The following is a 22,510-nucleotide window of genomic DNA, read 5'->3' on the forward strand; positions in this document are numbered from 1 at the left end:
AATCTAACTGTTTGTTTGTTGCAATATGTACAGTATCTAAATGTAATTAAAAATGTTTATTTTTATCACCTGTTATCAAATTATTTGTTCATTTAATTATTATATGTACATATTATATTTATGTTCAGTTTAAACTTGTACAGCAATATCTGTACAGCAAATGAACTATGCATCTCGTTTGATCACAAAATTGAAAAATCAAATATATCTAACTTAGGCTATTTGTCAGTTAAATATGTTAAATAAAGAACACCTTTTAAACATTGTCATGCAAGTTTTTCAAGACTTAAGCAGACCATGTTTTGAATATGTCAAAATCTTTAAAGTTGGGGCAAAGTTGGTAAAACATTTTTTAAGTTGGCAGAAGGTCTGCTGGCCGTCTAATTAAAAGGACAAAATCAGGTTGGGCCACCCTAAAAGTTGCTATCGGGGTTGGGCATGCCGCTATGTGCGAATGGTGTGGTAATACCTCTCAATGCGCCGTGGGCCGCTGGAACTCGTAATTTCCTGGTAAAATGAAGTTTCCCAACGCGACCCTGGTTACAGGTATATATAAGACACGAGGGACCAGAGTCCTTACCACATTACAAAGGTGCACTGATTCAAACCTGTTGTGTTACATAAAAAAATCGCAATGACGACGGAAGCGTTCCGAAAGGTTTTCGTCTTGTATACCGGCGGCACCATCGGAATGCGATACGACGCCGAAGGTAAGTTGTTTTCAGGAGGGCGAGGTTGGCCTGCTGTACAGTCTTGAAGGAGTGAGACATAGTTTACGTTGTCTGTATAAGTATGGGAAGCATGACAGATAAGTATGCGTGTATGTCACAAATTGGGAGGAGGTGTACAACTAAGGTACAGTATAGTTGCATTTATCCCCACGTTTAGGTTACCGTATATCTCTGAGACAACAGCCAGAGCAAGACCCACATACAGAGAATAAAAAGGTGCTTTTATTGCAAATAAGATTTATAAAACACAAATACTAAAAATAAAACAATGGGCTAAAATGGTTGGGGTCTAAGAGTGTTACCTCCGCGGCGTAAAACCATACAAAACAAACCTCTAACCAACGCTAATCAAATCAGTGAATTAAAAAACGATAAGTAAACATAAAAAGCGTTGGCACAGCAATATGTAAGCAAATTATGTCACAATATGTCACAGAATCATAAGTAAAGAAAACCAAACCCACACCACAGTGAACACGTTATTAAATACTTCCACGCAACTGACCACTACACACAAAACGCGCTGCAAATTAGAGGTTTTTTTTTACCTGCCGGGTGAGCAGCACCGAATCTAAAAGAACAGCCCAATAACACTATAAAACAAGCGCTACCGCGAGTAAAATTGGAAGATAAATCGGTAAAAAGAAAAAAACACGTTCGTTGCCACCTACTGCAATAGACAAACGTCCTTCGTTTAAAAGTTTCAGTTTCAGTTTCAAGTTTCAAGTTTCAAGTTTTATTGTCATTTACTCGATAACAATGTAGATCATTATCAGCAATGAAATTCTTGGGCTCGGGGCCAGCTCAACTTGCAGAGTAACAGTTAAATAACAATAAGAACAATAAAGGCAAGGTAAATATAGGGGTACTATAGGGAGATTTATAGGGGATATATATATATATATATATATATATATATATATATATATACATGAGCATAAATAGAATGTACAGAACCGAGAATATAAATATAAATATAAGAGACGTAGAGTGGGAGAATGGAGTGTGTAGTGGGTGAACAGTCCTGAGTGGAACAGTCTTAAAGTGCATGTGCAACAGCAACAGCATGTGCAGCAGCATAGACAGTTGTGATGTACACAGTATCGGCTTGGGTAGAGAACAGTGCAATACTGAGTCATTAGTGCCATGTAAGTAGAGTTATCAGACTGTTATCAGACTAAGGGTCTGACTAGGGGTCTGACTAGGGGTCTGAGGGTCCAAGCAGTGTCTGCAACTGTGGTGTCAGTGGTTCAGAAGTCTGACTGCTTGGGGGAAAAAGTTAGTCTTTAATAGCAGTACGTGTGGGCTCCCTCCGTCAGCGGAGCTCTTTCTTGGGTGAGCATGTTCCGTCTCAGGAGCGTGTTCTTTCCAATCCGTAAACTACTTCACTTTCGAGGGCAGGGCTGCAAGGACAAGCAAAGTGCGTGTAAGTATCGAGTAACGTTTAAACCCACTCACGCCAACAGTGTAGGGAAAGGAATCACAAGCGTCGGACAAAGCTGTTAGTCACTGCAAGGTGCCAGCCAGTTCGCAGTCGGAGGGAAAAGAGAGGACCCCATCTTGGACCTTCACCGTTTTTATAGCCTGGCCCCGCCCGTCGCGTTACCAGTTTCTTTAGCTGGGCTGGCACGGGAGTGGAGCGAGAGAGAGAGAGAGAAAGAGCGAGAGAGCAACCAAAAGAACATAGAAAGAAGACCCAACAGCGTTCAAACAGCCCAATAAAACATTTTATTTATACATCCTCCCTGTACTCCTTGAACTGTTCGTTTTTGACATGTATTTGTGAATGTGGTGTTCAGGTCAACTGGCGCCAACGAGTTTGAAGGAGCTGAAGGAATTTCTCATTAGAATGACCATTCTGTATGAAAAGAAAGCCGATGAGACAGAAGCGCAGGCCAGAGCACGCATAGTGTCTAAGGAAGGTTGGATACTCCTGCCGTGAGTCCAGTTCCCAGTTATTATACGTATAATACAGTAGCCTATTAGATGCTGCAACATTTACCAAGCCCCTCGTTTTGCCTCACGTGTTAATTCAAATCCAGTGTAATTTAGAGAATTGAATAAATTCTTAATTGTGATTTTATAATTAATAACAATTAATAAGTCAATAATAAATTTCATTAGGTTTTGAGATTTAATTTTTAAGAGTTTTCCCTTCCAAATAAACATACTGAAGGTAACAACAACTTTTTTTAGATTCCACTGAAATAATCTAAATTTAAAAGATCAAAGAGATAATTCGCGTTACTGTAGATATTCGCACTAAATGTAGTCTTTTTAAAGATCCATATTAACCTGCACTACTTTCATTTTTGGTGCCTCAGTCAAAAGGTAGTAGATGACTGTCGGCCTGAGGATGAGAAGACAAAGTGTCATGTTCATTACAAGATCGAAGCTATGGAACCTCTGATCGACTCCTCTAACATGGTGCCTGAAGAATGGTTCGAGATAGCTCGTCGAATTCAGGTACTTCTGCTCAAAGTCCAACGAATTTCAGCAAGAACATCAGCTAAAGCGTGTGTTTCTAATTTTGCGTGTTTAAAAAAAGCCCTTTGTATTCTTTTATTCTGTGTTGTGCTTTCTCTTTCCACCCCTTCTTTTCTTTCATCTTCCCAGGCGGTCGAAGAGCAATACGATAGTTTTGTTGTTCTTCACGGGACGGACACGATGGCGTACACTTCATCTGCTCTGTCATTCATTCTGAAGGACCTGAAAAAACCTGTCATTCTCACCGGGGCGCAGGTCGGATCACTCAGAGTCCAAACATTTATCAGAGACTTTATACTTTCATCCATATACATGATAAAGTGATTTATCTTTCTACCACAAGCTTAATTCTATGTTTCATACATAGGTGCACTGTAAACAGATTCATATGAAACTGTGTTTCTGTCCATTGGCAGAGGAGTATATTCCACCCGCGCAGTGACGCTGTAGAAAATTTCATTGGTACCATGCTAATTGCGGGTTGTTATTCCAAAACCGCAGCTCTGCAGAAGGTCAGTAGAGGGCGAGATATCGCTTCAGAAAACATGTTCGTTTCTTTAGGATTTAAAAGAAACAAAATTGCCCCAGTTTTTTAATTTATTTTATTTCATTATTTTCCTCCCCAGTGAAAATGGTTCATATGATCCTGCATATGAAATTAGAATCTGATTTTTGAGCAGTATATGGCTCCTCACATGAAAGAACTTACACATCTGTACCTTACAATTATAGAACACTGCGTTTTATTTTCTCTTAGGTGACACTTTGTAATGACTGCAAGGTCTTCCAAGGAAATCGAGTGTGCAAGTTTGACTGTGACTCCTTCAGAGTATTCGACAGTCCCAATGTGAAACCACTGGCCTACCTGGACACCATTATCAAAGGTGTGAACACTTAGCTTATGCCTTTCATTGCATGACATTAGGACTGACATTAGGACTGACTAAGAAACTGACTGATGAATAGCAATAACTACTAAACAGTAGACATATTTATAAATATATGAGGTGATTATGAACTGGTTATGAAAGTCCACTGAGGAAATTAATCACTGAAGACTTATTAAGTTTCTGAGTACTGACTGTGTTTGTCTCTGTCAGTGCGTAATCCTAAGTCTCGCTCAGTGGGAGAGACCATTTCGGTCAAGAGTCAGGAAACTGCAAGGGATGGAGGTCTACCTGATGTGAGACTTCTACGATTTTTCCCTGGAATCCAGGAAAAATACGTAAGTCTGGCATACCACATACCGCAACAATAACTCAATGAATAAGCCCAGCAGAGAAGTGGATACGTTCAAAACATCTGAATGATCTTCATTAATACCACTTTACAGTAGCATCCCAGTGGCAGACAGTGTTTTTGAACTTTTCTATCACGTGGGATCCTGATCCAGCCCGCTTTGCTTGTTTGAGTTCATCACAGTTGCGTCACACAGCAGCTCTGTGAGTGTGTCTCTGTGTGTGCATGTGCAGGTGAGGAGTGTGTTGGAGGGGGCAGATGGTGTCGTCCTAGAAACGTTCGGCTCGGGCAATGTTCCAGAACATGATTGGCTGAAGGAAGCTCTGATTGAGGCTAAATGCAGAAAGGTCATGATGCTCAACTGTACTCAAGTCTACAAGGGAACTGTGCAACCCATTTACGAAACATCTGAGGTACACACACGCACGCACACACACACACACGCACACACACACACACACACACACAAACACACGCACACACAAAGTCTCTCCTGGCTCTCATGATTTTGGTTAGTGTTAGAGAAATGCAAGCTAAGTCATTTTTATGCTCTTTGTCTTTAAACTCATGACCTCTTTGTTTCTCAGATTCTGACCGAGGCAGGTGTGGTGGTTGGCTATGACATCACACCAGAGGCAGCAATGACCAAAATGATTTGGACGCTCAAGACATTTTCCAACTGTGAAATGAGAAGGAAGGTATGTACCCACAATAATATTTGACAAACTGGAAATATACACACACATTTGGATAGGCTGAATTGTTAAAGTGTTTGAATAACTGATAACTTTGAAAAAAAGAAAAAAAAAAGAAAGAAAGAAAGCAAGAAATACAAACAGACAAACAAACAAACAAGCTTACCTCCCTCCCCCTTTTTCCCAAGACGTAACACTGGGTGCGTCTGTATGGTTTATACCTGGGTTATTACACCTGTGTCACACCTGTTCTGGTCTTAACTCACAGTCTGATTGCTGAGTGGAGTCTGTTGTTTACTCTTTTCTGATTATATTTCAGGTAATGGGGTCAAGTATCTGTGGGGAGTCCAGTGCTCCTCCCATACAGGTGAATGTGCGGCATCCAATACTTGAGTTTACGTTCATTTCATTTTTTATTCCCATTTCATTATGATATACGCGAATAAAAGCTGACGCAAGTCTGTTCTTCTCTCTGCCCTTCTCTCTTACAGATAAAGTTCATCTGAAAAGTTTTTACTTGAGAGTTGTACCAGCCAAAACCTTTTTCAACTAGATCATGTACTTCACAAATGTGACCTCATAAAGTTTGTTCCTATCTGAATTGTGTTCCTATCTGAAGAGAACCTCCTGTGCCCAGTTGTTGGTTTGACTTTATGTTGTCCTTGAGCTTTCTGAGAGGCGGTGGTGGCTGCAAATCAGCAACAAAAAAAAAAAAAGCAATACCTACTGTACATTCTGCGTAATGTGTACTCAACCAGTTTTGTCATTGTTTACATGCTTTATGACTCCTGCTAATAGGAATGAACTTGCCTTGCACAAACCCAGGGCCTCTTAACTGTCTTTTAACATACATGATACATGTTAAACAACAAAACCTCCAGCGGATTTATCTGATGATATCAATCATAGATGAATTGGATTCTGTTCATTTGCGCTGCATTTTGTAACTGAACCTAGTTCCTTTTTGGTCGCTTGACTTATTTCAGTGAAAACATTTGCCTCATCGAGGACAAAGCATTTGCCTCATCTAGCACAAAGCATCTAAAATGAATATCAATTTTACTCCACTCTGGGCATGAGATCCCAGATCCTGTTAGGTAATTTTGTTCTACCCTAAAATTGTGTTGTGGTAGTTGTTCTTGGATCTAAATCACATGTATGCAATTGAAAGGAAAACAAATGTAAGTAATCCAGCTTAAATATCATCAAATCAAAGCATTTAACTGGGATTAAAGGCTGGTCAATTTTGCAGAGACATTAATGTACTGGAAATAGAAGCACGAGTCTCGTCTCCAAACCGGGCAAATGGTCCAGACTGAGATTATGGGAAACAGCTGTTGTGTAGTTTCCATGGTGATGACTGAGCCCTTTTCGAACCATTTTCACATCACAAACGCAGAAGAGTACTCAGACATAAATTGCATAGATCTGATAGCGCTCTCTCACACTCCGTAACACACTCAGTAACGTGTTTGTGAAAATATGCTACATAAAAATGACACACATAAATACTTGATTTAGAAATGTTAATTTGAGGCTTTCCTATAATGAAAAGTTCTGAGTTTTGTATCCATGTTTCATTTAATTGATCATTACCTGTCTCATTAGTGTAATAAATTGTACTGGTACCATCCCATGGAACAATGACTAACATGCATTTTCTCTTGACTGGTGCACATTTTTTTTTGTCTTTTCCTTAACTTTTACTTATTAAGAGAACTGTAATAATTAAATGCAAATCAGTCTGGGGCGTAATTTCTTTGGATGTCACAACTCTTTATAACAGATTCAAAATTAAATTGGCTTAAACATTTCATCAACAACCTTTTTATCTCTTTGGTACTTTCTTCTTGCTTTTGTGTTTTCAAAAGTTGCCGGCCTCAGATTCCTGTTTTGTGTAACTATGATATCAATAAAAAAAAAACCCTACTTCAGCAATGTCGATTCAGTTTTTGAACCTGGGCTTCTTGGGTGCAAGAAGCCCCCCCCCCCCCCCCCCCCGTACTTGCTGGATAAAAGAATGAAATGGTGGCTCTCAGGAATGAAAAGCTATTGCATCTCTGGTTAACATCAGTCTTGCACACGATATTGATATGGGTGTATACAGTAGGGAACTTTGTTTTAGCCAAAGAAAAATAGTCAAAAACAACTCCGATATTTTCTGTATGCTGGTAAATGCAAAAGTAGGCTACTTAATTTCAAGGTGTGGTTAAGTTAAAGTAGCTTCTAAGTATAAATAAATAGGTCTCATTCTCTGGAAATACATACCCAGTCCTTTGGAATTGCCTCAGTTGTGTGTGAAGGCATGTATAGTATGCGTTGGTGATTATGATGGTCGTTATGGGGTTGTTGGGTGTTGCGCTGGGGTGTGTGTGTATGTGGAGGGAGGGGGAGAATCATCACAGTTTACCCAAACTAGACCACCGGTCAAGGGCTGACACAGGGACCTTGTACCAGGGAGCTGGATCCAGGGACTGGACACAGGGGCCTGGAAGGCTGCAGGAGCAGACATGGTGGCCTGGAAGGCAGAGAAAGCGTGATATGATGTATAGGATGAGGTAACTTGTTGTACTCTATGCCTGGCTTCTTCCAACTTCTCACAGAGAATCCTCAGCCCCTGAAGGATTTGCTCCCATGTGACTGGATCTATGTGGACATGTGGAGAGCCAGCAGAAAGGCTGAAATCCTGAAATTTGCCCACTGGTATGCATTTGGTGGCGAAGTCTTCTGTCACAAAACAAGGAGGAAACTGGGTCCAAGTGCAAGCAGTGTTTTCTAGTTATTGGAATCCAAAAATTGTGGTCAATGAACAGGAAAGGTCTGGTAAGCTGTAGACCTACTACTAGGGACTAGGTAGATATGAGGTCAAAGTCAGAGATAAGCTAAGGTCAGTACACTGGACAGCTAAACAAAGAGAACAAGGTTAAACAAGTAGAATAGGGCTATACAAAGAACTAACAAGGGAAGGCTGCAGGATTTCACAAGGGTACAAAGGAAAACACGGAGATATACGGTGTGTGTGTGTGTGTATATATATACACAGACAAAACGAGGGATCACACAATAATTACCTAACGTTATGGGCAGCCAGTCAGATCCACCTCTGATTGGCCAGTAGACAGACAGGTAGAGACAGAGACTTGACAGTAACCGTGTAAACTCTTGCACTTGTTGCCTGGACTGAGCCATTCCTCGTTCTCCAGCATCAGCAGGAGCCTTTGAAGCACCAGGGAGAGGCTCTAGAGCTGGAGGTTCTGGCAGACTGGAGCAACTCCAGCTTACCTGCCAGTGAGGTCATAGCAGATATCAACCTCAATCCTCCCCTGGACTGTTCAACTGGGTTGGCAGGAGCAGCAGGAGAAACTGTGTCAGGAGCTGATACAGGGCCACAGGAGGCAGCAGGAGCTGAGTCCAGGGACTGGGGAACTGATAAAGGAACCCGGAAGGCTGCATGAGCAGACACAGGGGCCCGGAAGGCAGCAGGCTTGGTTGCGGAGGAAGCATAATATGATGATGTTATCTGCTCCTTACATTATCCCAGATCACAACAAACCTGGACTGCTCTGGTCTGTCCAGTACAAGTATGTAGTGCATCCAGAGATGTGATTATGTGTGCTGTGTTGTAGTGACCAAGGGTGGCATGGTGATGGAGAGCACCTTGCAGACTCCTTGCAGGAGCCCCCACAGACACCCCACCCTCACCAAAAGCTTACTGGAGGTCGATTTGGAGTGCTAAGGCTCAGACTGATTGATGTTCAATTACCGTACAAGTGTTTTCATATGTGTGTGTGGGTGTTGCCAATTTCAGGTATGTTTTTCATTTCTAATAGAACTGTTTTCCCAATGAGGTTTCATTCATGAACAATGTGTCTAATGTAAGAAACAGTGTGTGGTGTTTTGGAAACAGTGTGTTGCAGAATTGCAAACAAAAGTGCAAAGCAGAAAATGTGTTTGTAGTTTTGGTGCCTTTGTTAAATGCATGGTCACAAAAGTTAAGGTTTTGTTGCTTTTGTCTAGGCATTCAGTTCCAGTGTGTAAGCAATTGGCGAAAACTGTAATTTAATCTGAAAACAATATTCAAAAACCGGTGAGTGTATATTTTTGTTTGTGCGTCATGATGTATTGTAGTTAACTTCTGAACTTCCTTCAACCTTTCTTGCACTTGTAACTGGTCTGCTGCTGAACTTGGCTGTGACACTTATAACACACCCAGCTCCTTAATGGCTACAGCCAGTTTCTTAACGGCTACATGCTTGAATTGCATTTTACCTTATTTGGAAGACGCTTTGGATTAAAGCATCTGCTAAATAAATAAATGTAAATCTAATTGCCAAACTCTCTCTCTCTCTCTCTCTCTCGCTCGCTCGCTCTCCGTCAGTCACAGTCACAAGAGAGAGCTGCCCCTTGCGGTCACAAACAGCTAATCCACAACGATATCGTTCAGTATCATTCTTTGCCTCTCCCTCGCATAGAGGATAGTATGTACTGTGTAATTAATAGTCGTCAGATTTTGTTGAACTTAATTTTTTATCTTCAGTGTTTGACGATTTGTTATAGGCCTAGAAGCAGAAAAGGAGTATCACTGAACAGCCCTCAACCCTCATTGTTAAAGAAATGTCAGATTATTGCAATTCCATCACTTTTACAGTGATTAATTTATTTCATTGTGAAATTTGTTTTAAATTTCGAGGGTCATTATTAATGGAATCATTATGACATTGGTCTTCAGAGGGGGAATTTGATTTTGATATTGTGTGAGAGGCAAATCCGTTTAGTAGAAACAATCCTACAATATCGCGCCTTATTTTGTAAAGTACCCAAAGTTTGAACTTGTCCAGTAAGTCGCATTTCCGCTGACAAAAAGATTTCGACAATGTTGAAAGGATATTATTTAATTCTTAATCACAAACCACTCTTGCTGAACACACCCTGCCTTTTCGCTGCACTGTGCGTGGTTTGATGTGAATGTGTCGTTACGGCCGTAGTCAATGAAAAGAGTCAGCGAGTCGCTGGAGTGCGGATGATTAAAGTGTCAACACTGCCACATAGTGATGGGACACAGTAATGCGGTTTATTATGTAAAACTTCAGGAACGGATTTATGGTAAGGCTCACACTTTTCACAATACACAAATACAATATTAATAAATACATATAAAAGAAAATAATTATATACATTTACAAAATTGACGTTTTTATCTTTTACATATACACATATGTACCCAAACACATTTATATATTATTTTAACCGTAAAATAACCAGAATGATCAGAATGTACAAATTATAATAGATTTCAAAAGTTGAACAGCAGCTGAGTTGCTTACAGTGACAGTTCACTTAAAGTGCTTTTCATGAAGGCAGCTGCACGCGTCTATGGCATTTATCCATTACACAGTTTTTATGAACTGTTTAGCATAATCATTGCCCTCTTCATCCCTGAGATGTGCAGTCTTTTAAACTGTGAACATCTGATTGCAAACATGACGCGGTAACAGCATAACCAGGAAAAAAGACAGACACGAGGCTCAGTGAGTGACGCATTCCTGGAGTTTGTGCACGAGCTAAAGAATCTCCCTCCGACACAACGGGCATCTGCCGAACTGATCATATACTCTCGTAGCACACTGTAGACACATACAGATGTGACCGCAGCCTAAAAGAGTATCGGCACGCTGTGAAAAGCACACCACGCACTCTGTTTCCAGTTCTAGAAAGACAGAAGGGATAGCAAAGTTTAAGTCGTGTATTTCAAAGAGAGAACAAGAAACAATAAAAATAAATGGGTTACGAAAATTAAGTTTCTCGCTATGAAAATTAGGCTACTTAAAAATACAAATTAAAAAGCCTGATGATAACAAAATGAAGTCAGACTAGCCTATATATAGTGGGCTGTTTGTGATTCAGGCCTACCTGTATTGGATCTGTTGTCAAGGCAGGCCAGAGGACAGTTGTTCGTGTTTTCTCTGGTCTTTTCTGTTTTCTTCCGTAGCTGAATTTTCTTCACAAGATCGTCCGTTATTGCCACGTAACCGCGTTCGGTCGGGTTCGGAGGGGTGTGAGGAAGAGGACACGACGATCTATGAAAGCCAAACTGATTTTTCTTCTTTGAGCCTGGAACACGACAGTTGAACCGGACACTCATTTAAAAATGATGACTGTTTGCCCTGTTAGAACTAAACACTAATTAGCTGTTTAGAGCAATAGGTTTATCGTTTAATAGCCTACTACGAGGGATCAGTGGACTCACCCAGTAAGAGCACCGTAGCAGTCTGTCCATACACGTCAATCAGCGCCCACATTGGCCGGTTGAGGTTCAGGTTTACACTCGGAACTTTGTACTTCAGTCCGTCGGGAGCTCGGACAGTCAGGTATCCATCACTGCCGACCCAGAACCTGATCTCTGAGCCGGGAATGCAAGTTTCTTCTGGCACCAGCATGGCTGTGTAACCGGGTTGGTCCGTCAAATCAGGGATGGCCAAGGAAGGAAGTGTTACGGAGCCCGGTGGCACGTTGGTGAATCCGACACGAATGGCGCCGTGCCATGCCATTATGCAGCGCTCCACACGCAGATACACTTTTTCTCGCTTGACCACAGGACGGTTGCTGAACACAAGACCGTGTCTGAAAGACGACACGTCTCTGGACGCACGAAGAGCGTTCTGGCTCAGCGTCACCAGCTTCCCCACAGCCTCCGTGTGAAAAGTCAACGGCCCCAGGCAGCGACCTCCACACTTATGTCCATTCGTCAGCTCTAAAGTGAGAGAGAGAGAGAGAGAGAGAGAGAGAGGGAGAGAGCGTAAATTAGTGCTGGAGACTAAATCAACAAAACGTTACCTCAGCAAATCATGCGAGCGCACTATTTCTGCCCTCCTCAAACAGCGCACAAAAACTAACAGTGCACGGGGTTGGTGTTACTGAGAAAGGTAGAGCAAAGTTCATAGACGTTTGACCTGATTAAGACCTTTTTGCATGTTTCAACCTCACTGACTTTTCCATAGTAATTTTCTCATGAGTTGGAACTTTTTCTGTTGTATGTTTCTGGGGAAAAGAGGGGAGGTTGGGAGGTTGATGAAAAGACAATGCTTTGTGTTGACCCAAAATCTCTTCCTTTGTTTTCCTCTGTCCACTGGTACTGTTGACAAAACCACATTAAGATGCCCTTCAGGTCACTCAAGTTACGTTTTGGTCTGGAGAGAGATTCCTCTTCTGTAATTATGTTTTTTTATTTTCAATTTTCAGACACTTATAAAACTGTGCTGCCTTATTTTCCTGCCTGGTCAATTTTAACTGGAAACTACTGTTGGAAACTCCTGAACTAAACCACTTCACCTCATTTTCATTTCTGGTCTTACCAAAGAAGAACCCAGTAACATTAATTCTAAATATTAGTCATCTCCGTCTAATCTGATTGAATAAAGCTAAAGACTGGACAAGTGAGATATACATACTGTGCAACGTTCACTGTGTGTTTCACTCATTCAACACATCTCTCAGCGTGCTCCAACTACCCCCCCCCCCCCCAACCCCCTCCCAGGAGTGTGAACGTGCAACCCCTCATTTCAACTTTATTCCTTTCACTTTCACTATTGCCGTGTTTTGCACAAACCAAGCACAGGAAAATGTAAAGAAAAAATGAAGAAAGAAAGAAAGAAAGAAGAGGCCCCATCATATGATCTGAACTGGCACACACTGCAAAATCAGACCGCAAACAGAATAATGTCTCTGTTCTCTGCATTCATGGGAATCTTCCCTCAGGACAACAGACTCCACATCAGTGGTGTGATGACAGACTCTGCATTTTGGTAAGATCTGCTTTTAATCAGTATTTTGAATTGCTGCCAGCTCATGCCTTCCATAAACAGATACTGATAAAACATTCACAAAAATGTACAAATCTCCCTGTGATTTCCTAAAATATAAGAATCCTTGGTTGCAATTCTTAGCCCAAACTGATATTAACATATCTGCTAAGCACCAGTTACAACAATTAATATCAGTTTTGATGCACGACATACATTTTCTCAATGAAAATTGGCTCAGTTTAAATTACTTAGCTTTTTTTTTTAACTCAATGAATACTTCTGAAAATTCTTACCTTTTATCTTTCTCATTTTCACTCCTTCACACTCTCTTAAGCTGAGAAAGTTTAGAAATCTAGTCAAGTCTGTGTCTGTTTTCAGTTTGAAAGGAGGTGTGTTACATCTGCTTTTATAGCTGCCAGAGCATGTGCTTCCTGTTTATACACAAAACTTGACTCATCATAGGATGGCCAGGAAAAGGGGCGGGGCCAGGGTAATGAAAACGCTTGGAAAAGTACCCACATTTGAAAGAGGCCAAATTCTTTTTCAAAAAAAAAAACACTGGCCTACTGCCAAACCTCAGGGGTTAGTTATCTACTTTGTGTGTGTGTGTGTATCTGTGTGTGTGTGTGTGTGTGTGTGTGTGGCGGTTAGGGAATGTGACAACATACGCATGCGTATCTATTTTGATTTCTTTCAAAAAATTATTTCCCTTTTCCTTAACATAACATAAACAGGATATTATTATTATTAGTAGTAGTAGTAGTATTATTATTATTATTAGTAGTAGTAGTAGTAGTAGTAGTAGTAGTAGTATTATATTATTTATTAGAGAAGTTGAGTAATAATAAACATAAAAGTTACAAAATTTTTAAAAAGAGGCTATTTTTTTTTATCAGAAAGTTATTAAGTAAATGGGCATTGAAGAAATAAAGTATAAAAATGCTATTAGAGAAAATCAGGAACATCCTATCATATAACAGGACACAGTGAGTAAAACAACATTTATAATTTTATATGAAATGGGACTACTTGTTGACTTCTGCTGCCTCGACTAAGCCCGAGCCGTAAGCGCACGAGTGTGCAGGTACATTTAGGCGCATTTAGTCGGAGCTGGAGTCGATCCACACAGACTCCGACTCCAGTAACCCAGTAGTTTCTTCCCAGTCCAACTCTAGCTCCATGACTCTGACTCGGACTCCGCAGCACTGGCCCTGTCAGTCAGTTTTCTATGAGAGAGACATGCCAATGTACGGTGGCTGAAAACACACCAGTCCAGTTTTAAAGGTGGTGGATCACAACACTGTGATCTCTTGTATCAGATGCTAAAGCATGACCCCAAGAGGTTAGATTTAATTCTTACCACTGTTGGCCCTCTCTCTATGGACGTTTTACTCTTTACTTCTGTAATGTGACCTGTGTCAGATGTTCCTAGACGTTTTTATCGCAACAGTTCTCTCAAAACTATTTTTAGCATCTGACTGAGAATAGGAGAGCTGGTTTTGTCCAGCAGAAACATACAGAGAGAGAGAGAGAGAGAAAAAAAAATGGCATAAGAATGGATCTTTTCTGCATTATCTGCACTGCGATGGACTGGCAACCTGTCCAAGGTGTTTCCCTGCCTTTCACCCCAATGAGCGCTGGTATAGGCTCCAGCATCCCCCGTAACCCTAATTAGGATAAGGTTAGAAAATGAATGAATGAGTGAATGAATGAGTGAATGAATGAATGAATGAGTGAACGAATGAATGAATGAATGAATGAATGAATGAATGAACGAATGAATGAATGTTCTGCATGATTCATTTTGAAATTCAAATGTTTAAAGGTTCGGGGGGGGGGGGGGGTGTTATTCCTGCAGTCATTTGTCCTTAAACTTCAGAGCCGCTGTATGCCTGGATTCTCTCTGTGTGTAATGCTTATTAAAATCATTCATTTTGCCTCTGGCTGTCTGACAGGCAATCTGTGAAATAAACATGGAACTTAAATTTATCGTAAAACACAACCTAATCTATGAAACTTCTCTCTCCCGTTCTGCAACCTCTCAGAATTGCCTTTTCATTCATTCATTCATTCATCCATTCATTCATTCATTCGTTATTAACTTGTTTAGCAACAGAAGGACAGAAATAGAGAGAGAGAGAGAGAGAGAGAGAGAGAGAGAGAGAGAGAGCGCTTGCTCTCCAACTGCAGTGGAAAAATATAATAGTTAAAATTAGGCTTAAATAGCTCTCACCATTCCTGAAAGACCTCGCCTTTTCTTAGAACTGCAACAGGAGTTGCTGCTTAATTCTCTCTCACTGGGGAAGTGTGGCGCAACACATATACTAAAAGATCATAAAAGGGGGGGAAGGCAAACATGTGGTTCCACAACTGACAAAGAGTCTTACGGCTGTTTTACTGTAATATAGCCTCTGTAATGCTCTCCTCAGAATGGCAACGGAAACTGATTACGTCTCTTCGAGCACGCGCATACACTGTCGATAGAATTAATATTGGAATGCTGCACATGACTACGTACCTGTGCGAGGGATCCACAGCGGTGCGTCACCAGTCGTGGAAAATGACCTGAAGTGCGTTATTCCCTGTTTCCTAGCCCCAGGGTTTAGCGACTAATTCCCTATAAAATATTTCTTTTACTTCAACAAGGGCGTGTTTCTTGGTTTTCCCACAAAGCTGATATGTGTTTGATTGTATAATGTGTGTATCGCCCCTCGTCCGCTCTAGGACGCTGTAAATCTTGTGGTTTAACTCTGCTTTATATGTAGCCTAGGCAAAACAAGAAATCTGTTGTTTCAGAAACTACAACACTTTTTGAAAAGTTTGTCAAATATATATATCATTTTAGCTTTTTCAAAGTTAAAAAATGTCTTTTTTTAGCGCCTTTGCGCTCCCCGACACTTGGCAAATTTTTATTGCCTTTTCTAGAGTAAGGTCAGTCTCTTTCAGTAAATGCATTCTCACTCTTTGGTCTTATACTTCAATACTTGGTCCCTTATCATAAAATCACATAGCGTTCCGAAGTTGCATGATTGACTTTTCGATCTTAAGTCTGTGATATACTGTTCTATCGATTCCGACTCCCTCTGAATTCGATTTTTAAAAACATACGTCTCCTAGATTGCATTTTTTTTCTTGGCGTGTAGTGCTATTCAAATTTTTCTACCACCGCCTCGAACTTATTTTTTTCTTCTTCTGTGAAGACAAACGACATTTTCGGTCGATCATTTCCTTCCACAATAAGTAAGTGTGTAAAGTTCGAAACTTTGTTTGAAAGCTTTCCCGTTCTCATTGATGTTACTCGTCCACTTTTACTCATTTGGTTAGCAGACGGAATTCATATTTCCATTCTGTTCTTATATTTTCTCCTAGTGTACCATGTATTGATGAGGCTTACACACCATGTACTCTAGTCAGAAAACGTTTTACTTGGGAGCTGTATCATCAAACCACTTCTGGTTATGAGGTTCTGGCCTGTTACATTACACTGCCATCTAGTGGTGTTAACTGCACACAACAGCACATATCAATACAATCTCGTGTAAAAGTGCAAAAAAAAGTCTTGTGTGCTCCAATCACAATGAGAAATGTTCCGTCCTACCACTCCCTTGACGGAAACCTGTCAGTCACTCAAAGGCAAAGGCTAGAACGGCGTCGAAGCAGCGTCGATGAAATCATTTCCATCGAGACAGAGAGAACGCGGTGAACCTGCACAGTGCATCAGTAATCAAATGTTTAAAGGAATAAAACAGAAAGGCACACCTGACTATTTTTAGCATGTGAGATGATGTAAGATGCATGTTAAATCTAGATGAGTTTGTCTTATGCGTCCCTGAGCAAACAAACCAGGCACTGTCTCTGAAACACAAATTCTCAATGGATGTTCCTTTTAAACAGTTTGAGTGACTGAGTTTTTTGGTTTGTTTGACCAATATACATTTTCACACAGTGTATACTTTATCAAAGTCTATGCTTTGGAACCACAGTAAGATAGGAGCTACTTACTCCTCTAACCAGTGGAGGCTCTAACCAGTTGAAGCATACCCACAGCTTTTTAACATTGTTTTCAGACTGAATAAAAACAAAGTTACCTATAAATTCAGGTTGCAAGTGGTATTTTGATCAGAAAATAGTATTTTCTGATCCAACATGGTAGTCCAACATTTCTGTGGTATCAGTGTTAATTTGAACTCCCAACTTGCAGCTGTTGAGAGCAAATTTCAACTGCAAGTAATTTTTTTTGTTTATGAAACTTCTGTTTTGTTTTTGTGTTTACTTACTTTTGTATAAAACTGGTTATATCTATTATTAGTTTGATACATATTGTTGTAACTGTGGACATTTTCTCTGTCCTACCAGAATAACTGAATAAGAACAGATTGATAAAAGACTGAGAATTATGCTGAAAAACATTTCTTGATCTCTGACTGACTGATATTTTGTAGTGATGGTGTAACTTTTATACCTCAGAGTTAAAACCACCTCAGCATCAACATTAAAGCATCAAACACACGTTTTTTTCCCCCAGTGACCATATGACCCATAAGACCTCATTCTACTTTACACCACACTGACTATGACTATAGAAATTAACAATGTATTTACAGGGGGTTTTGTTATTGCTAACATGCACGGGTCAAAACTGAAGTCACATTGTCAAAACTCTTACACAGTCAGTGAAACAGAGGTCCATGTGAACTAAAGTGTGACTCATTTTTTATTGCTTTCACACAAAATGCATTCAATGACCACATTTTCCAAAAAGTGAATTAGTACTGGAGGTTAAGTCAATAAACGCGACAGTCCTTAAACCAATGATGAAAGAGCACTGTTTTTGCCCCAAGCAACAGTGGACAAGCCTGATGGAAAAGTGGGAAAACTTCTCAGACCCGACTGAATGTCTAGATGTTTTTTTTTGTTGTTGTTGTTATCTTTCATCCTGTCTCTCCTGGCTTCTGTCGTTCAATTTTTTGTTTTTTTGATTGACACACAAACAGACAAATCAGTGTTGAACTCAGACACACGGTGCATTGTTTGCATTTTTTGATTGGTTTAGGTAATAATGAGTGGGACAGAACATGATAATCGTCTATGTAAGCACTGAAAACAAGTGTAATGTTATTATTGTTATTTTAATTGTGGTGAAACCTGGGATAATTTGGTAGCGAATGTTGAAAACCTGGACATTTTTTTAGTGTTTTACAGATATTTGTCAGGACTCGGGGCACCCAGCTTGAAACCGGGACAATCCCGGACAAACCATATGTGTAACTTTACTGGTTAAACACTATAATATCAATCAAATAGAAATATAGTACAAGAATGTGCTGACAAAATGTATTTTGCAGTTCGCATTTACTGATAGCCTACATTTAGCAAGAAAAACAAAACAAAACAACAACAGCAACAAAAATAGCGAATATCCGAATCCCAGAATTGGAAACCGAATACCTACCCGATGAACGATTATCCAAATAGTCAAATATCTGGGTCCAGCTGTAGTGTGTGTGTGTGTTTGTGTTTGTGTGTGTGTATATGTGTATCTGTGAGTGCCCGAATGTGTTAGTGTGTGTGTGTGTGTGTGTGTGTGTGTGTGCATGTGAGTTAAGGAATGTGATTCTTTTGTACATGTATGCATGTGTATCTGTTTTGGCTTTTTTTTTTTTTAAAAAAATGTTTCATCCTGATTTACATAATTCTTAGCACTGCTACAGTTTCTGTAAGTGGACGCTCATTGGCTCTTACTGACAGGTTAATACATAAGGTGAAACAAGCTTGTGCTAAAAGCCTATCATCAGATGATGATGTATGGTGTGCCAAAAATGCACAGCCCTGTGTGGGTTTGTCTGACTTGATTCAACTTCAGTAAAAAAAATTGACCAAACATTTTCCAACATGCATCAGCGATAAGAAACAGCACTGCCACCAGTCATAATGAAACTAACCGGCTTTCTACTTTCACTTTGATGTCCTTAAATGTTCAATAACCTTGTTTTGCAATCCCTGGCTGTTGTGATCTCAGCTAAACCAGTAGAGAATTTGTGTGTGTGTGTGTGTGTGTGTGTGTGTCTGTACTCTGCTCATACACATGATGAGATTAGATTCAACTTTGTCATCGTGCAGAGTGTACAGGTACACAGCCAGTAAAATGCATATGCTCATTTAGTACATGAAACCATGTAGTTTATCTAACCATTTAGCTTATGTAACCACTGACCATGTCAAGGAATTGTTTTATTTAGTCTGTTATGTGAATGGCAATAAAACGCCATAAAAATGAATTTCATTTTGAGGGAAGAAACAACATGTTTGTGACTTTTCCCCCAGAACCTTTGTGCAGATATCTGTATAAAAATGCATTCATGTACAAAACAACACAGGACAAATGTGGACATGTTTTGTGTTGTGTTGTGTTGTTTTGTTTTGTTAATATGTCTTTATGGTTGTTCTTGCCCATGCATGTTTATATCTGTGTGTGTCTGTGAGAGAGAGTGAAAGAGAGAGAGTTCAGTGGTTTAGTTACATCATGTATATTGTGGCCAAATCTCTCTACTGACCCCTGTATTTTAGGACTGTGATTATGGCTCTTTTCTAATAATGTTGAGGATATTAATGATAACGTTAAGAGGAGGAAAGAGAAAAACAGGAAGAAGAAGAATAAGAGAAGAGAAAACTAAAAGAATGAAAGAAAGAAAGAAAGAAAGAAAGAAAGAACAATTCAAACAGGTCATGAACACTTAAAAAATGGGTCTTTAAAATTAAACAGATCATAAAGAGATATAGGCTATCAAGAAGTAGAGCAAACAACAGGATAGACAATAGAATACAGACCATAAAATCATAAAATAGATTACACATAAAGCATAGGGTATAAAATATTGGCTCGTAATGATGCATAATGGTGGTATTTTTTTTTATTATTGAGAAGTAGTATAGGAGCTGTTACTTAATGCTCTCTTATTGGGAAAAGGACCATAAAACCTTAAAAGACCATAAAACGGGAGATTGTTGGATGTTGACAAACATGTTCAGTGGACAAACAGTTTTACAATTGTTTTTCTGTAGTATAGCCTCTACCATGGTTGTTTCAGACAACCCTGATCCACAGCATTGTGTTACAAATCATAGAAAACCACTTGAAGTGCGCTATTCTCCATTCCCTTAACCCCAGGGTTTGGCTACTAATTCCCAATGAATGAAACTCTTCCTTCTACTTAAACTCTTGTTTTTTCCCCTCTAAGCTGATCTATGTCTGCTCTCAAAAAGTTGGTTCAACACATGATACCCTCTCTAATTCCTCCATCATAGCTGAAAGTAAATCTGGCACTTTAACTGGGACGGTAACAACTTTGTGTCCTAGTCGCTAAGTGGGAAATCAGTGATGTTTCACTGCCATCTTGGCGCTCTGTGCTTATCAAAGAGCAACTCCTCCAATCCTAACTGAACGTTAAACATGAAAGGGGGAACCGATGTCAGATCAGCGTTAAGTCACTACCACTGCGAGATAAGAGAGGATTTGAATGACATCATCCCTCAGGAGCCGTTTCAAAGAAATCACATGCCTTGTTTTTCTTCTTATCTGTTCACCTTTTTTTGCCCATCACGTGGTATTCAGAAAGCCACGAGTGGTCAGATTGTTTTTTTTCTTATTTGTCAAGCTTATTTATGGCCTCATAAATCTGCACACTTTAAAATGAACAACCAGACAAAGAACAAATTGAAATGAGATCATTTCTGAATTCTGTTAATTGTGGAGATCTTTTCAATTTCTACATTAAATTGTTGATTTAGGAAAAAAAGGGTTCTGTAGCATTTTTGTTCTAAGCTCCACGCTGGGTCTGTTGGACTCCCTGAAGTGTCCGCTGCTTCAGACACATGTGGGAGTCCCACAGACTAATCATCGTTCTGGAACTGTTTCAAAAGTATTGCAAAAGAATATCAGGTCTTTTTAAACGTTTTAGTGAAGACACCATTAAATTTCACTTCTTCTTTCATCCTCGCGTCAAACATCAAACATTCTTCAAGTAGGCTATAACACAGTTGGCCTGCATCTGGTAACATGCACATAATTCTGTAATGACAATAGAATTATTTTAGAATAATGTGTAAGGGTCTGGTTGCCTGGCAACCCAACTGATTTGTGAGGTGAATGAAGGTATATGGCTGTTTTGAGTGAGTGACTGATATGGTTTGTTTGACTAACATACATTTTCACACTGTGTGTATTTTATCCAAGTCCATGCTTTGGAATCACAGAAAGATAGGAGCTACTGAGTCATCTACTGAATATCCGTGACTTTTTGCCAGTTCAACACAATGAATTCTGTCTACAGCAGAAATTTTGAAGGAAAATTTCCACAGTAAAAACAAAACATTTGAAAATTCTTAAATAGTTCATTATCCAAAGCTATATAATTCTTGCTCTTTTAAAATCAAGAAAATATAGCCAGGATTTGCATATTTATTTCACTCAAGAATGAAAATGGTTTTTTGTTAACATTTTATTGCGTTAAGAAAGTAAACAATGGACACTGTTTTCAGACACAATAATATTGTCCCTGTTGTTGAAATGGAATTTTGGACAGGGAGCTGATCTCTGTTAAAGACTGATATAGTGGGAATACACCCCTTCTATCAGTCAGACTGTGTCAGGTCCAGTCCAAAGCAAAAGGAACCAGCAGAGACACACCCTGCAGTTAACACAACACACCCAAGTAAATTCCACAGCAAACCATGTGGCCTTGTTTACAAATGAACACTGCGGTCCATGTGCTCACTGCAACCCGTGTTCTGCAACCCATGTGTTCATTTGCATCCATAACCTCAACTGCAAATAATGCTGAATATCCCTGTGCACTTTGTGCATTCACTACACTATGATCACAGGTGGTCCTAACCAGTGGAAGCATATCCAGGTAAAACAAAGATGGTCAGAGAATGGATCCTTGTGGAACCTCTCAGGTGATGCTATGCTTTTTGGAAATGTGATTAACAAGGCCAACAAAATTCTGTCTGTCAGTTTTCTATGACAGACTGGGAGAGAGAGTGTATGTATAAGAGAACAGGAGAGAGAGAGAGAGAGAGAGTGATAGAGGGAAAGAGTGAGTTCATGGACAAGAACCAAGCTAGGCCTTTACGTTTAGTTATATGGTCACATATGTAAACAAACACTGGTATAATCAAATATTCAGTGGTGTATTTCTCCAGTCAGGATTTCAACAGTACAGAGTTCCTGAATGGTCCTGAGATCATGCATCTTTCATAACATACACAATACCTCTGACACCAAAGAAGGTCTGTCACAGTCAATTTTTCTAAACAGCTCCACATTCATTTCATGGCTTTTATTGTTAGGCTGTTACTTGCTTCTGTCATCCATGGGTTTGAAACAGAGGGTGTTTGACCTACAGATGCAAATTTTGGTGACAGATTAGATTGTTTTCATTTTGGTTAATATTCTACAGATATGACAGATTTACCAACCAAGCACACATGCACACATGAACATCAACACTTCCACATAGTGAAGGAGGCACATGGTAATGCAGCTTTATTATAC

General features: G+C 39.8%; 2 protein-coding genes across 2 annotated transcripts; one reads left to right on the forward strand and one right to left on the reverse strand.

The window, feature by feature from the left end:
- The first annotated feature begins 634 nt into the window (after nucleotides 1-634).
- On the forward strand, nucleotides 635-8,607 carry LOC115805726 (60 kDa lysophospholipase-like). The gene is made up of 10 exons (XM_030766401.1): nucleotides 635-710; nucleotides 2,531-2,669; nucleotides 3,056-3,197; nucleotides 3,348-3,473; nucleotides 3,635-3,730; nucleotides 3,976-4,102; nucleotides 4,319-4,443; nucleotides 4,691-4,870; nucleotides 5,057-5,155; nucleotides 8,356-8,607. Exons 1-10 carry the CDS (start codon nucleotides 635-637, stop codon nucleotides 8,605-8,607), a joined length of 1,362 nt encoding a protein of 453 aa, XP_030622261.1.
- A 1,872-nt stretch (nucleotides 8,608-10,479) lies between these two features.
- Nucleotides 10,480-13,303, reverse strand: LOC115822541 (E3 ubiquitin-protein ligase NEURL3-like). The gene is made up of 4 exons (XM_030786438.1): nucleotides 13,248-13,303; nucleotides 11,400-11,903; nucleotides 11,063-11,263; nucleotides 10,480-10,859 (listed from the first exon to the last, which is right to left on the reverse strand). Exons 1-4 carry the CDS (start codon nucleotides 13,261-13,263, stop codon nucleotides 10,714-10,716), a joined length of 867 nt encoding a protein of 288 aa, XP_030642298.1. The 5' UTR covers nucleotides 13,264-13,303; the 3' UTR covers nucleotides 10,480-10,713.
- Between the last annotated feature and the right edge of the window lie 9,207 nt (nucleotides 13,304-22,510).

The sequence above is a fragment of the Chanos chanos genome, chromosome 1 (assembly GCF_902362185.1).
Source record: "Chanos chanos chromosome 1, fChaCha1.1, whole genome shotgun sequence".
Lineage (NCBI taxonomy): Eukaryota > Metazoa > Chordata > Actinopteri > Gonorynchiformes > Chanidae > Chanos > Chanos chanos.

Coding starts and splice junctions, on each gene's coding strand:
- LOC115805726 (XM_030766401.1), top strand. CDS start 635: ATGACGACGGAAGCGTTCCGAAAGGTTTTCGTCTTGTATACCGGCGGC. Junction 3,731..3,975: donor AAACCGCAGCTCTGCAGAAG/GTCAGTAGAGGG, acceptor ATTTTCTCTTAG/GTGACACTTTGTAATGACTG. Junction 4,103..4,318: donor CCTGGACACCATTATCAAAG/GTGTGAACACTT, acceptor TGTCTCTGTCAG/TGCGTAATCCTAAGTCTCGC.
- LOC115822541 (XM_030786438.1), bottom strand. Junction 11,264..11,399: donor TGCTACGGTGCTCTTACTGG/GTGAGTCCACTG, acceptor GTCGTGTTCCAG/GCTCAAAGAAGAAAAATCAG. Junction 10,860..11,062: donor TGACAACAGATCCAATACAG/GTAGGCCTGAAT, acceptor CTGTCTTTCTAG/AACTGGAAACAGAGTGCGTG.